Source organism: Papaver somniferum, chromosome 1 (genome assembly GCF_003573695.1).
Source record: "Papaver somniferum cultivar HN1 chromosome 1, ASM357369v1, whole genome shotgun sequence".
Classification (NCBI taxonomy): Eukaryota; Viridiplantae; Streptophyta; class Magnoliopsida; order Ranunculales; family Papaveraceae; genus Papaver; species Papaver somniferum.
This window is the reverse complement of record NC_039358.1, coordinates 10,333,003-10,348,696: the sequence shown is the minus strand read 5'-3', so window position 1 is coordinate 10,348,696 and position 15,694 is coordinate 10,333,003. Positions and strand designations below refer to the sequence as shown.

General features: G+C 34.5%; 1 protein-coding gene and 1 long non-coding RNA gene across 7 annotated transcripts; both read right to left on the bottom strand.

The window, feature by feature from the left end:
- Nucleotides 1–3,284: 3,284 nt before the first annotated feature.
- Nucleotides 3,285–4,096, bottom strand: LOC113325876. Its single transcript, XM_026573744.1, has 2 exons — nucleotides 3,939–4,096; nucleotides 3,285–3,833 (listed from the first exon to the last, which is right to left on the bottom strand). The coding sequence occupies exons 1-2, from the start codon at nucleotides 4,021–4,023 to the stop codon at nucleotides 3,517–3,519; spliced, it is 402 nt and encodes a 133-aa protein (XP_026429529.1). The 5' UTR covers nucleotides 4,024–4,096; the 3' UTR covers nucleotides 3,285–3,516.
- Nucleotides 4,097–5,847: 1,751 nt separating this feature from the next.
- Nucleotides 5,848–8,316, bottom strand: LOC113325859. Of its 6 annotated transcripts, XR_003348144.1 has the most exons (8): nucleotides 8,118–8,316; nucleotides 7,915–8,002; nucleotides 7,729–7,810; nucleotides 7,549–7,629; nucleotides 7,195–7,396; nucleotides 6,890–6,985; nucleotides 6,563–6,761; nucleotides 5,848–6,192 (listed from the first exon to the last, which is right to left on the bottom strand). It is a non-coding gene; the product is annotated as an uncharacterized LOC113325859 (long non-coding RNA). The 6 variants fall into 6 exon arrangements; XR_003348142.1 differs by having other exon boundaries at nucleotides 7,915–8,316; XR_003348143.1 differs by having other exon boundaries at nucleotides 7,195–7,356; nucleotides 7,915–8,316.
- Nucleotides 8,317–15,694: the final 7,378 nt, after the last annotated feature.

The window sequence follows — 15,694 nt, the reverse complement described above, 5'->3', positions numbered from 1 at the left end:
AGAGCAAAACAAAAGGCCAAAATATACCAGAAAATGAAATCATAAGTCGTATGAACAAAAACTACAATATTTGTAGGAATAAACAAAAAAAAAAATCAAGAAAATCAAGAATTAATGAGTTTATACCTTGATATTGCTTGAAGTATGCCGGATTACAACAGGTGCGTGATCAAAAAAAGTTTACGCGATGAGTGAAGGTACCTGCAAGAATAAAATCCAAAATAGCTAGACAAAACAAAAAGCCAAAATAGATCAGAAAATATAATCATAAATCACATGAAGAACTATTGAGGAAGAGAAGCACCGTGGACAATAGGGTTTGGCTTTTGCATCAAATGCTTTATACTGAGAGACACCAGACCCAAAAATCTAGTAAAATAAAATTAAATCTTTGTTTGGAAATAATATAAATTAATATTTAATAATATCGAAAAATTTTATATCTTTGTAAAAACATTTAATCCTTGCATTTTTTCCAAACAATAAAAAAGTTACAAAATATTGTATATAGATCTAATTTTCTTTTTAATATTTTGTTTTTATGGAATAGAAACACAAATAATAATGAAAATCTATAAATTGTAAGGTTTTGGTTATCCCCATTTAATTTTTGATAGTATATATATTTGTCGATAAAAAAAATACTAAGCATATCCTGCACGTCTAGGAATAGTTATCATTTTATTTATTTTTGGAATGAATAATATTAAGAAAGTATTTATTTTTGGAATTAATAATTTTAAGAAAAATGATAATATTTGGAATTATTTTTGAAAGTTGAAACTTATTTTGTTGTTTTCCACGCAATTTTTTGTTGTTGTTGTTGCTGCTTAGGGTTAAAATTTTAAAGTTTTGCATAATGTTTTTTTTCTTCATTTAATGATTTTGTTTTTAACTATTTGACAGGATTTTTCAATGTTTCTGCGGCCAGAAAAGTACACTTTGATCATCGGTAACCATCCACAAATCGAGGTATTTTTATTTTGACTTTCAATCATTGTCTAGATTGGAAGAGCAGTTTTATTTTTCATCTCAATCATAGTAGTAAAATTTAATTAAAATTAATTTAATTATTAGTTCTGGAATTGTAATTAGAATTAAATGAATTTTAAGAAGTGTAATTGGACATTAGACATTGGATTTTTATCGTTATGATTGTGTTTATGCTATGCGATGAAACCATGATGAATAATGAATTATTATATTTTTTATTTTTTATTTTTTAATATAAGGATTTGTTGTGTTTGGTAATTTTAGATTTTGTTTATTTATACAATATATTTTTCTTGAATGTGATTGGTTGGAAAATATATTTTGGTCAAAAATAGTATACTTAAAACGGTGGGGCCGGAATCAACCAGAAACTTCGGTTAACCAGGTCGGTCGAAAAAAAAACTCTATTTTTATATAAAGAACTCCCCTTGATTAAGTAATTAGCATAATTATATTATATTAATAAAGGTTTATCTGTAATTAAAAACTGATTAGTCAACTTATAGGTGGTCCAAGTTTATTTTTCCAATGCTTGTCGGCTTGTGTATTTTATTTCATTGGAGGGCCAGATTATCGATTTATTTATTGGTCATCGCCCTATTCGCTGCACAAGGACAGTCAATGATTCAACTTGAAATGAAATTGAAATATCAAAAGATTTTGCAATAAACAAAACGAATAATCTGTCCTCTGCTTGGTTGGTCGGAACTTAACAAAATTAGTTATTTTGTAAAAGGATCGTAATTTTAATCTGTAATTAGTGTCTGGATTCTAGAAGATGCAGTTGATGTATTAGAGTCGCAGACTAACTTTGACCATCCAACTTGTTTACCGGAATGCCCTTGCAAAATTGTTAATTGACATTATACCCAAACCGAGTTATATACGCATCCAAGCTCCATACGAACATTTCATCGAGCATATTAATTACATTTTCAGACAATCTTGTTTCACCAAATCCGATGATTGTTCACTAAAGACAGAAGATTTTTCCCCATTGTCTTTACGCACTAGATTAGGTCAGAAATTCGTACATCCATTCATTCTTCTATGCGGCTACAACAAATCAAATGATTTCCTTGGGTCTAATGGGGTTTTGAACATTGGGTGCTTGTTAAGGTAAACCCATTGTTTGATTCGAACAAGGTTTTGGTTTAGTTAATTTGAATCTATGAATTAACTTAGGGATACGATTTCCTCTCTCTTCTATTTGGGGTTTATGATATAGATCTCTGTTTTTGTTAAATAAGATCTAGTGTATCGGTTTGGTTCTTCTCTGAATCTTGATTTTTTTGGTTCTATTTTGAATTAATTGAAATTTAAATTTGATAAATTGTTTGATATGTGAGTTTGTGCTGCGAAGAAAAAACGAAGAAAGGGTTTTGTTGATGATACTTTAATTTATTTGAAACCATCTGATGTTTCATGTAAGTGGTGGGAGTGACGATGTGGTGATAGGGAAAAAGAGGAGAACTCACGGGAACTTTCTTGGAAGAAAAATGGGACAGGGACGAGAGAGCTAAAGATATTGACAATATTAAACTGGCAACGCTAGTCAACTGATGGCCCAGGTGCTTAGCAAAATATAAGAAGTCAGTTAACAATTCTTTATCGGTCCTTGGTTAGTCAACGACCCAAATCAACTGCATCTTCTACGACCCAGACCCTAATTACGCATTAAAATTACGACCCTTTTACAAAATAACTCTAAAAAATACGTTGGAAATGATACGTTTGTGAAAGTGCCACTCTCAAGTCTCAACTACGTCTGTGAAAGTGCCACTCTCAAGTCTCAATTATTAGCTTGTTGATGTTACTGTAGTATAATGGTAAAATTATTGAATGATGATGGTAAAATTAATTTTTCTTTTTTTAGTCGTCACTTACTTGAAGGTGTTTGGAGTCGTTGGCTGGGATCATTTTTCCCTTGATCTGGCGAAAAGAAAAAGAAAACGATTTTTGCAAATGACTTTCCTCACCACTGACTTTGAGCAAGACCCTTAATTTCATTTGCAAATTTTTTTGACTTTTGGTTACAAATCACCCTCTTGATTGATTAGTTTTATCATCTAGAATCTAGATTAAGCTAACTGCTGTTATTAAATCTTGATTACTTATCTAAATATAGGTATTCTTATTAAGAACTGACTGTCGGTATCTTATGGCCAAATATAGCCAATAGACTACGATAGTCCAAAACTACAGGTTCATATTATTACGTATGCTAAAAGAGATCAAGACATGTAAGTTGATCTTAAATGAACATTGAAGTACACATAATCAACCAGCAGTATTAAAAGCAGACAATATTATTGCATATAACCTCACAAACACAAACAATAATACGTAAATATGAACATGATACAGTTCCTGAGATCATTAACCGATCCGTTCCACACTGCCACAAAACAAATTATTAAGCAGATAACATAATAATTATGCACGTATTCTAAACTACGGCTTTATTTAGGGGATTAATACATATCCTTCGTCAACGATGATCAGTTGGTGATGATTCATCGATCAACAACTTTTGAAGTAGCAGTAACACTTGGTACTGAGAAAACCACTAGAGTGACAAGCCCCATGCCAAGCATTCTCTTTGGTCTTGCAGTGTTTATCACACTCCTTGGTCTTTGTTCTACAACCTCCTTTCCAAGATTTGCTACGCTTTTCACATAGTTTTGGTGCACTGCATTTCTTGTAGGTACATTTACACGCACCGCTGTCACAAGCTCCTCCTAATGCTCTCTCCCAAGTCTTGCACTGGTTATTGCAAGAACCAGATTTGACGCATGTCCATGACCACGTCTGGCTTGACCTGCTACACAATCCTTCCACTAAATATATATAACATCCCAAATAGTTATTAGCTCCAAATCAAGTTTAATGTAAGTAAGCTAATTAAAGAAGATTATGGGTAATTAAGGAACTTAAATATTTACCAGGCGTAGTAATGCTGCTGAAGACGAACACTGCAAAGGCAATTAGTGCAAAGAAGCTAGCGGACTTCATGGCCATATTAGCCATTTACCTTGTTGGTATGTACTATATGATAAACTGTAGAATGGAGTAATAATTAGTTTGCTCACTAATACTCTCTTCTTTTATGACTGAATGAGAAACCAAGGCCATGTTAACTGCTATTTATAGAGCATCCAGGGGTTACTTGTAATCATGGTTTAGTGTTAGTTTAGGTCTAATTAAGGATAAGGATGCGAAAAAAATATAGAACTAATACAACTCTTAAGTTTGACCAGATCATGCATTTTATCTAATGACTTTCATCCTTGACACGCACTCTCTTCTGTTTCCATTTTATCTAATAACTATAAAGTCAAGGTTTTATTACATAGTAAACGATAAAATATCTCTCCTCCTACTCAGTGTTCTTTAAAAAGGAAAATATTCCAAAAACTATTTCTTCATCTCCGATTCTAGATCTGTTTAGATCTGATTTGAGATATCAGATTTTCCAAGTAGATTTAGGTTTTGTAATTAGATTCTCAGATTTTCAATAAGAAAATCACATTATTTATGATTTTAGGTTTTAGGATTTGATTTTTTATTTTACTGTTGATATCTCATGGATATATTCATGTCATATAGTTGCACTTATACACTCCATTAGAGCATCCACAGTGGGCGAGTATAACCAAAAATTTGGGATGAGATCGTGACGCAGTGGGACGGAGTAAAGATCAAATCCCAGCCAAAGATCAAATTCCAGACCATATTTGGTCGTGACCAAATACCAAATCCTAATATAGTCGGGCGTAAATTTAAAGTACGCTTGTTGCTGGGCGTAAATTTAAAGTACGCTTGTTAACGGGCGGAGATTTAAATTACGCCCGATGAAAATTCAAATTAAAAAAAAAAAAAAAAAAAGTGAGGCGTTAACTTAAAGTACGCCTGTTGACAGGCGTAAACTTAAAGTGTGTCTGGTGATTGATTGGGCGGACATTTGAGATACGCCCGATGAAATTTTTTTGGGGCGGATCTTTAAATTACGTGCGACCAAATTTTAATCGCGACCGTTACGTGACAACACGGACTAAACCCAAAATTTGATCTTTTTTTTGATCTTTGATCTTTGGTTTTGATCGCACCACTGCAGTTGCTTTTAGGGATATATTCAAATATATATCTTCGAAAACAATCAATTCCGATGTGACGATAATCAAGATTCAATCAAACAAGATCAACAGTTACTAGAATCGGTTATGATAATTATGTTTAGTGCAAATTATCCTTTTTATGATGAAGTTTCTCATAGTGAAGAAAAAAATTTTCAAATGGTGTATGCAGAGTCCAAACACTATCCTCCAATTACATCGATTACTTCTATGATTAACATTTATGTACTTTTATTATATTACAATTCTTATGTTATTGTAATATTTTGCTTTAGTAGTTCTATATTGTGTCTATCTGATGTACTTGAATTAGCTTGTTTATGGCTTCCATTTATTATTATCTAAGGAGGTATTTCCTCTTATTTCCATTCAAAAAAATAAAATTGTCCATACGTACTTAGATGAATTAATGTTTACTAGATTTTGCGCCCGTGCTACACAACGGGCGGACCCAAAAACGATCCACCATCATTCTTTTTCTTTTAATCTGGTGTGGCTCAGCTTCGCCTCGCCCAAGGACCCATCCTTTTGTGCCCGTGCTATGCCCGGGCAAAGCCAAAAACCATCTACTATAAAAAAATTTTACTTTTAACCACATATTTTGTGCCCTATGGTGCATTTTTGATTTGGTATGGCTCGGCTTCGCCTTGACCAACCCGAATGCATGTTTGGTAAGACGCATGCACGTTGCTTTCTACCATCATTATTATAACAACATTTTCTGATTAGTGACATTATTTTTGAAAATAGTGTACAATCTTGGCACGTTCATTGAAATGGCAGCATCATGTAGTTTTGCTAATAACAACAGTTAAACAGTAATATCTATACACAAAGGACAGACTTTAAGACATGAGTAATAACCGTAAACGTGCACATCTCTATATCTGCAGTAAGGACCTTCTCACGGGCAATCTTAGCACACTTATGTGATCGAAGAGGTCTCTTTAGGGCTTTCCCCTGGCACCCTTAACATCATTGACATCCATCCCCAAAATGCGAAGAGCAAGATGAAGATTAAATGACTTCCATATCCTTCCAGCTACGCACTAAATTTGTTCAACTGTAGGAAAAAAAACATCAAAAATAAACTTAGTGTAGATTAGAGATTAAAACACAAACCAAAAAAGAAGTTTAAGAGCACGTGCTAGCTTAGAAAGATGATCTAGTAAATTATAAGAAGTTATCATTTTAATTCTCATTATGATTTTAAGCCAATTGGCTTTTACAGTTTTAGTTAAGCACCAGAGAGATGGTTTTATGTAAAATGTGGATCAACTGTTACATTTTACAGCACGCAGTTGAACTTAATTCGTGAGTCATTAATCATCAAGATGGACTACCTGAGCTCTATCACCTCAATTATACTTATTCGGTTTCATGCCAATCAGATTTGTTCTAAGCATTCAATATTTAGAAAGCATACAATGTACCTTATTCATTTTCGACCATGATAACCTTGCATTCAATATTTAGCAAGGTTTGGTTCCTCCAAATATGGAACCCTTCACCAAGTAGAGGAGAACTAACTACTCTAGAAGAAACAAACCATCGCCAAGTGCAGCAAAAATTAAGACTTGCAAACGTTAAATTAACAATTTATTAACAGGCTTGTTCCACCCTGCAAAGCATCTAAAAACAGGAGGAAACAATCTTATAAGATTTCGCATAAACAGAAAATGTTATCATAACTCGCTAATTTGGTTGGAAATGTGCGTTGTATTTGTACATATGTCAGTGTCTGTGCTTCAGAAACAAACCTGGCCAATCTTCAGTTGCTTAATTCATATTTTGAGCTTCAATTGCACGTAACCTAGTGCTTCCAGCAGTTGAATGAAGAATACAATCTTCTGTTCCTGCGATAGCTAGTTGTTTATCCGAATTGGTAGTTGAAATGTGAATACATGCTTACTATAGAAACTGTGGATACATATGATTCAATTGCCAATCAAGATCGAGCCGCTTAAACTAAGTCAACGCAGATTTCTTTTATGAAGTCAATTTAAGTTAACGCAGATTCCTTTTATGAAGTCAATTTAAGTTAACATGGCAAGAAAATACATACCTCACCAGAATTCTTTCCATGCCCTTCTCTTTATTATCCCGTTGCTGCTTCAAATGTAAAAGAGTCTACCTTCTGTGAAATCACTAAGCTTTTCTCTTGGTAAATCTCTTGCAACATGGATAACACTCTGATCCAAGGGTACACGAAGCCCATTTTTAATATCTTGTACAGAGAGTATGTAAAACCATTATTGAGAATAACCCTATAATCAAATAAAAATTGCAAAAAGAAAAAACTGTAAAATTAAGTGATAGAAATTGAAATTTTCAAATCCTTACGTTGTCTGTAATAACATTGTTTTACCTAAAAACCTAGGGATAAATCAATCCAAAGATTAGAGTTGAGTTTATTTACCTTGATAGTGTAAACTTCATCACCATTGTCATTGCTCTAGTACTTAAGATACATCCTTATTTTCTTCGGGTAATTGATTCTCTAAATCCCAGAATATCTCTCTTATTGTTAGCGTCTGATCACATATACCGAATATACCAAAAACGAAAAACTTGAACTAAGAAAAACAAAAAAACTTACAGAATAATACCCTAGGATTTGGCTTTCCTGTGTTTTTTCTTATTGTTTAATAAGAAATATCGTTTTGTTATGAACAAATAAGCTACGAACAAAGAAGAAACGGTAGGTATCAGAATGCAGGATAGAGAGTCAGGATAAAAAGAATTCCGGAGAAAAAAAATCTAAATATCTGGCAACTTGTATTACCTGCGAACTTAAAAACCCTAAAAAGCAAACCTAAAAACCTGTTACCTGCAAACTTAAAAACCCTAAAAAGCAAACCTAAAAACCTAACCTGCAACAGATAAAAAACCTTAATTGATCAAAATAATTGAATCCATTAACGATGCAAACAGAGACATATATGATACCTGAAGGTAAATCAACCAAGAAAAAAAGAGAGGTGATACCCTAACCCTTTTGAGTAGAATGCTGAGCTTTAAACCCTAAAAAGCAAACTTAATTTACCTGCAACAAATAAAAAACCTTGGTTAATCAAAATAATCGATTAAGATGTGATAGATGTGATACCTGAAGGTAAATCAACGAAGAAGAAGAGAGAACGCCAGTTAGGGGTTCGATAGGAGAACACCGAGAAGAAGAGAGACGGAAATAATTTTAGGTTTAGGTGTTTTTTTGTTTTTTTCGTTAGGAAAAAAAGGATTTAACCCCATGACCAATAGGGTCTCGCCAAGTGTCTCTCCAGGTTTAACATGAGAACTCTTTTCTAAGTGACTGTGGCCCTCTTCTCTGAGCGGTTGTAGGAATTCAACAGTGACGCTCACCATTCAACGTGGCGGGAGATATAAGTTAGGATCTTAAAAGAATTAGATACATACTCCCTCCGTTTGATAATATATACTTAGATATATTATTGTATATACATACTCCCTATAATTGATGAGCTAGTTCAATTTTACACAAAAAAAAAATTTGATCGGTAAAGAAAAATATATTTATTAAAAAAAGAACTGGTATAAATAGGCTTATACAAGCTTCAAGAAGTTACAATAGAGGAAGTAGGGACAAGAAAATTAACAGATTACTTCTAAAGTCAGAGAAAATCGAAATATATCTTAGGCCAATTGGTCATTACATCCTTGAAGCTGAGATATTCTAAATTTTTTAGAACAAGACATCAAGTGAAAAAGTGTATGCAATTCTTTGTTGAACAGAAATCTCTGAGCTCATCTTGTTCTGAAAAGATCTTGCATTTTTCTTTAACCAAATGCACCAAATAATAACAATAGAGATCTTGTGCTAAATTAATCTGAATTTGTTGACGTAGATAGTAAAGAAATCTTTCAAGACATCGGCATAATGAGCAAATCATCTGGCATAATGAAATTCCACTTTAAATTTTCCTTGAAGTGTGACCATATCTTCCCTCCAAAACCACAACAAAGAAAGAGATGCTTAATAATTTCATGTTGATTACAAACCAAACAAGTCAAAGGAACTTCAATGCCTCTTCTTCTCAGCATACCTCTAGTAGGCAATCAAGCCATTATGAGACATAGTCCGAAAAAGAAACAAATTTTTGGTGGAAACTTTTGACCCCAACTGAACTTGAAAATAGGCAGCTGATCAGTAGTTGTGTTGGCTAAAGTATCGTAGGTTGATCTGACTAAGAATTGGCCTTTACAACCAATAGACCAAATAATTTCATATGCAACTGCATTATTGAAGACAACCAAACTCAGACATTTATGAAGTTCAGATCAGTTCTTGTAAGAGCATTCAATTTTCTCGGTACCATTAAGTTCCAAATAACTGCATCTTCATCAAATATATCTACAACAATTAGCTCCTTAGTTCTACACACTGTAAAGAGACAAGGATACTTAGGGCAATTCTTATGTAAATGTTCAAATGACAAAAAATTTGAGACAGGTGGATGGTCAAATGGGATTTTGCACTATATATGGAAAAGACGTGGGCGGTTGACCGTCAAGCGCCAGGACTAAGTGATGCCGCTGGCGCACGTCGTACAAATGCTAGCGCTCTTAATACAACGCTTCTGGTAAAAACGCCAGCGTGGGTAGCAGAGCCGCTGTCGTTTGATTCAAGACCGCCAATGGATACTTTTGAAAGGTCACCGGAACAACTAGTTTCTACCTCCATAAATACTGCTCAAGTTTGATCTCACAAATTCACAACAATCTTTCATCCGATCAATCTTTTCTTAATTTCAATTACTTTCGATTTTCAACCATGAATTCTGATTTTGATTCTTCAGAGGAAGATATTGAGAGGGATGAAATGTTGTATGAAGAAGAGGAAGAAATGTGTATGGAGTTTTTACGTCAAATGGATGAAATGCAATTCAAGATAGAAGAAGACGAAATTTGATGTTGCAATCACAAACCGGGATCATACCAAAGCCTTTAGATTCATATGAAGTTGCGACTAAAAGATGGACGTGGCGAGATCGACATTTTTACCACGAAAAGATGATGCATGATTATTTTAATCATGATTGTGTCTATTCCGATGAAGATTTTCAGCGACGATTCCGCATGGGCCGCAACTTGAAGCAAAGGATTATTGCCGAGCTTTGTCAGGTACAACCTTTATTTAATTATCAGTATGATGCACGACATGTACGAGGCTTTAGTCCCGAATAAAAGGTCACTGCGGCCCCATGTATACTATGTTACGGGGTATCAACGAATTCCACGGTTGATTACATCCATATTAGGAAAAACCGCCTTTAGGTATCTCAAATTGTTTTGCGAAACAATAGTCGATCATTTTGGTCCAACATTTTTAAGAAAGCCTATTCAGGAAGATGTTCAAATAATAACTGCAGAAAACACCAAGAGGGATTTTCCAGGAATGCTAGGTAGTCTTGACTGCATGCACTGGACATGGCATGCGTGTCCGGTTGAATGGGAAGGCCAATATAAGGGTTATTATCCAAAAGCAACTGTAATTTTGGAAGCTTCAGCTAATTATGATTGTTGTTTTTGGCATGCCTTTTTTGGACTCCCGAGTTCAAATAACGATCTCAACGTTTTATATAAGTCACCATTGTTTGAAGATCATAAGAATGAGATCGCGCCGCACTGTAATTTCACCATCAACGATCATCACTACACTTAGGTTATTATCTAGCAGACGGAATCTACCCAGAATGGTCAACTATGGTTCAAACTTATAGTTAGGTAGGTTTTGGACCGACGACTTCGAATGATATGAAGTACTTTAACACCCAACAAATGAAATGCAGAAAGGATGTTGAATGCGTTTTCGGCATACTGAAAAGGAAGTTTGCCATCATAGTTGGGACGACACACTTTTTTGATCTTCAATAAATGAACAAAATTATGCTGACTTGTTTCATTCTTCATAACTTGGTCATTGAAGAAACCAGACATGACCCAACCTGGACTAGTTTTCTAGATGAAGATTTGAGGCCGAATCTTGTGGTGGACCATGGGCGTCCGACAAGAGAATATAGACTTGCCACTGACATACTCCAAAACCGGGGAATCTATGGACAACTAAGACAAGATCTAACTAAACACCTTCGGACTTTAAAAGGAGCAAGAGATGATGCGCGGGGGCGGGGCAGAGGCAGATAAATGTTATTTTCAATTTAGTGTTGTTTATTTTAATGAATATTTTTTTTAGGAAGATAGATGTTATTTTCAACTTAGTATTGTTTATTTTAATTAATATGTTTTTTTAATTTAACATGTTTAAACGACTACACTTAAAATTAAAATTAAGAAAATTATACTAAAAGTAATTTTAAATAAACGAGTACAATTAAATTAAACTTAATTACACAAGAATTAAAATAATTTATCAAGACTGTATTCATCTTCGTTTTCTTCTTAGGAATCATCATCTTCGTCTTCTTCCACATTCACATACTAGCCATTTTTTTGAGGGACTTGTTGTTGTTCAGCCGCGAGTTGCTGCTGGTTTTCGGCCGCGACTTATTGTTGTTCGGCCGCATCCATTTGCTTAGTCCATGCAGCAAGTTGTCGTTCATTCATTGTTGAAGTGTTCAATCCGAGTAACTTGTTTAGCTTACAATACCTGTAGTATTGTTCTCGCGAAAGACGACTTTTTCGTTGTTGATTTATAGCAATGCCACGGTCCCTGGCTCTATCTTCTTCTATCTTCAACTCGAATTCCTTGTGCTTAGCATAGTTGAACTCGTTTGAACCTCTTTCTAATGCTCGTTGGGTTGCGTCTCTCGCTGATTTTGCAGCTTTCTGACCCCTCCTCTTCTTCACTTGACGTTGGCGTTAACGTCTAGATTAGTATTATGTTGTTCCTGACTACTTGGAGACCCGGTATATGGAGATCCAATTCCTTCAGGTGAGGAAGCAGGCCCTCCATTCTGAAAATCCTGCGAGATTGGACCATATGATGATCCTGTAGGCACTTGATTACCTTCCATCAAGTATGGATTAAACTTGTTAAGCACCCACAAAATGGTGAAACAAGTTTCATGTTGGAATCCCGTTTTGTGGGATCTTGCCACTCGCTTCCCGACATCTTCATTCCACATCCGGTTCTCCATCACCACTTCTTCTGTTGCACCACATTTGAGTGATCAAAGATACATATTCATTAACGACTACTGAAATTGTGTGAAAACGATGACACAACCCATCGGCATCACGACTATTGATGTTACCGGTTTCTTCAGAAATTTTTTGTAAAATCTTATCATAAAAAGTTTATTTTTCTTGATAAATACCATTGATTTCATCTAATGTATAGAACACATGATTTATACAAAGTGACTCGTCTTCATCCATCATATACTTGACACCACGAATTCTTGTGTTTCTTGGTTGTGATTGTTGTGTATTTTTTTGTATTTCTTGTTGTGATTTTTGTTGTGTTTTTTAGTGTGATCGTTGTTGTGAGGGTGCCACATTTGTTAGAAATGAAATTTATAGAGATGAGATTTTTTTCTGGTAGATTGAGTTGATATAAATAGTTTTGTTTGAAATAGAAGAAAAATTAGAGATGTATGAAATTGTGTAATTTTGAGGTAGTGATGAAGAAGGTGTGAGTTTTAAGTTTGGAGATGAACTGAATCTATAGGGAAACAAAAATGAGTAACAGTCGTTGGATGGAAGGAGCCTTTGGCGCTTTTATGAAAAGCGCGATGTGTTTACCAAAAATGCTGGCGTGTGAAATACCAACTGGCGCTTTTGTGTCACACGTCAGCGTTTGTGCCACGCGCACGCGCTTATTCTTCCATCTCACTCAACAAACCAACAAATTCTTGTTTGTTGGTTTGTCAATCCATTTTTCATGTTTGTTGAGTCCATAGTGGGATCTAAATAAACAAATTATTGTTTTGTTGAGTCCATAGGAACTTCTCTTAGAGCATAAACATTCTTTAGAGATTTATATAACCCTCTAAAAAACTGATACTACTACCAGAATTTACTTTGAAATGAATATGGCTTTAAAAGATGGAAATACACTTCATAATACCCTTCCAAAGAGATCTGCCACAAGTGATTTTTGGAATTTTAGTGAACCATCCTAAAAGCTCAAGTCCATATTTTTTGAATAGTAATGTCCTTTCAGAAAACATCATGTTCGGTGGAAAACCTCCAACGCCACTTAGTAAGAAGAGCTTTATTCATTTTCTAACGACTTTGTGTACCCAAACCACCATATTTTTTCCTTTTCTGAAGACACGCCCATTTGACCAAATGTAAGTTTTTTTTACCTTTATAATCATTCCACGGGAAACCTCTCATGATTTCTTCTAATTTCTTAGCCACCGAAGCAAGCATAGTAAATAAGGACATATAGTAAACATGTAAACAAGCCATAACAATATTCAAAATTTACACAATTTTTGAGGAAATAAGGAAAAAGGAATAGTTTTTAGGCATTTTTTTTTCCAATTATATCCCTATAACAAAATAGTAAAATTTAGAAATGACACTAACCTCAAATAATGACACGGATATTAGCAAATTTTATATCGCTGGAAAGCAGTTTAAAAACCCTTACCTAATGATGTTATTTTTAGGGCGGATGCAATGTCCAGATTTGATACTCACTTATTATCTTTTCGAATAGGTTTTCAAGTTTAAAATTTTCAGATTGTTTTGACTCCCTTTTCATGTTCTCTTTGTTTTTATTTTTGTTTTTTCTTATTCAAAAATTGGTAAAAACCAAACTACCCACACTTTTAGAGAGTGGTGGCGATAGGGTGGTGATACAATGGCCAATTTAGATTAGTTGGCATGCTGAGGTACCTAATTAAATTGTTGAGTTCATCTTATGTCCATCCGTTGTTCATCTTTGTTAGGAATAAAATCTTTCGACTTAGAAGTAAACAAATCGACGACTAGAGTCGAGAGTGAGAGTGTGTGAAAGGCGATTTTCTGACTTTTTTCTTGATATTTTGACTTTTCTAGGGATTAGATTTTTTTCATCTGGAAATCGATTTAGATGGAAGAAACCTGATAAATCATAATCTTCTTGTCTTGGGTTGATGTTTGATCGTGATTTCGCTCGTTGTTATGGTTCTTTTCATTTTTAGCATGGTGTTCTTCGTAGATTGTTTTCACTGGTAAGTTTTATTCTTTAAAATTGTTTTGGTCGATTCAAGCTTTTCCATTTTTATCTCTTGTTTGCTGATTAATCCCCCTATTCTATTGCATTCGTCTCTCTAGTTTATGGTATGTTTTGTTTTTAGGTTTTGATTTAACTGTATCTTCGCTAGTCTTTATCGACTGTCCCTTTAATTTCTTGACCTGCCTTTTCTGTGTTTGTGGAATTGCTTCATTTTCTTTTAGTTGAGTCTGTTCCTTGATGGTTTTCCTATGTCGACTATTTGAACAACATACTAATGGAAATCCAATCCTAAATTAAATTTTCAATTTTCTTCTATTGATGTATCCTCTTTATCTACTGCGGAGAAGAAAGGTGATGATCCTTTTATATCTCTTCCGGATGAATTGATTGATGAGTGCCTGGATGCTTGGGACTTCAGTCTCATTGGGAGATTAGATTTTCTGAATTTAATCTTTGAAGTTGCGATGAAACTGCTGAAAGATCAGTGGAATCTGAAAGGGTACTGTCGACTGGTGCCTCTAGGGAATGGGTTCTTTATTACGAAGCTGGAAAATGAAGAAGATAAGATGCATATATGTAGCAAAGGTCCGTAGAAGGTGGAGGAGCAATATCTAAAGATTAGAGATTGGGATCCTAATTTCAAACCCGAGAATCAAAGAGTTTCTACGGCTTTTGTTTGGACTAGGTTTCCTAGTTTATGCTTGGAATTTTGGGATGAGAGGATAGTGATGGCTATTGCAAAGGGAGTTGCAAGGCCTGTGCAAATGGATGATGCTACTTTGAAGAAAAAATTTGGATTTTATGTCAATGCACTAGTGGAGGTGGACTTTGCAAAGCCTATGCCTGAAAAGATTTGGGTTGAATCAAAATTAGGAAGTTTCTTTCAGAAAGTAGAGATATCTAAATCTTCAAAGTTTTGTAACTATTGCAGAATTTTTGGACATTTAGTTGTGGAGTGCCGAACTAAGAGGGAGGTGATTCAAATTGAGCAACAAGCAACTGGGGGAACCAATGAAAACTTGCAGATTGGCAATGGTAAGAGAAGAAGAAGGAGAAATAACAAAGTAGATGTTAGAGAGAAACTTCTAGAGGAAGGTGAAAATAGTGATGTTTCGGAAAATGGTGTGCATATTGAAATGGGTCAGGTGTCTGTTGTGGAAGGGGTAAGCATCTCCTGTACTGATCCATCTATTCCTCCTGGTTTTGAAAACCACAATAGATTTCAGGCTCTCGAATAAGAAGAGGAGGTTTCCACTTCCCTATTGGTTTTGGAAGATGAAGAGACAAGCATCACAAAGTCGTCCTCGTCCGAGCAAATTCTTGAATATAGCAAGAAACTACGGCTAAAAATCTAAAGTAACATGTATGTTCCCATATGGTACTTTAAGCAAAAAAAAAAAAAAAAAAAAAAAAA

Coding starts and splice junctions, on each gene's coding strand:
- LOC113325876 (XM_026573744.1), bottom strand. CDS start 4,023: ATGGCTAATATGGCCATGAAGTCCGCTAGCTTCTTTGCACTAATTGCC. Junction 3,834..3,938: donor CAGCAGCATTACTACGCCTG/GTAAATATTTAA, acceptor ATATATATTTAG/TGGAAGGATTGTGTAGCAGG.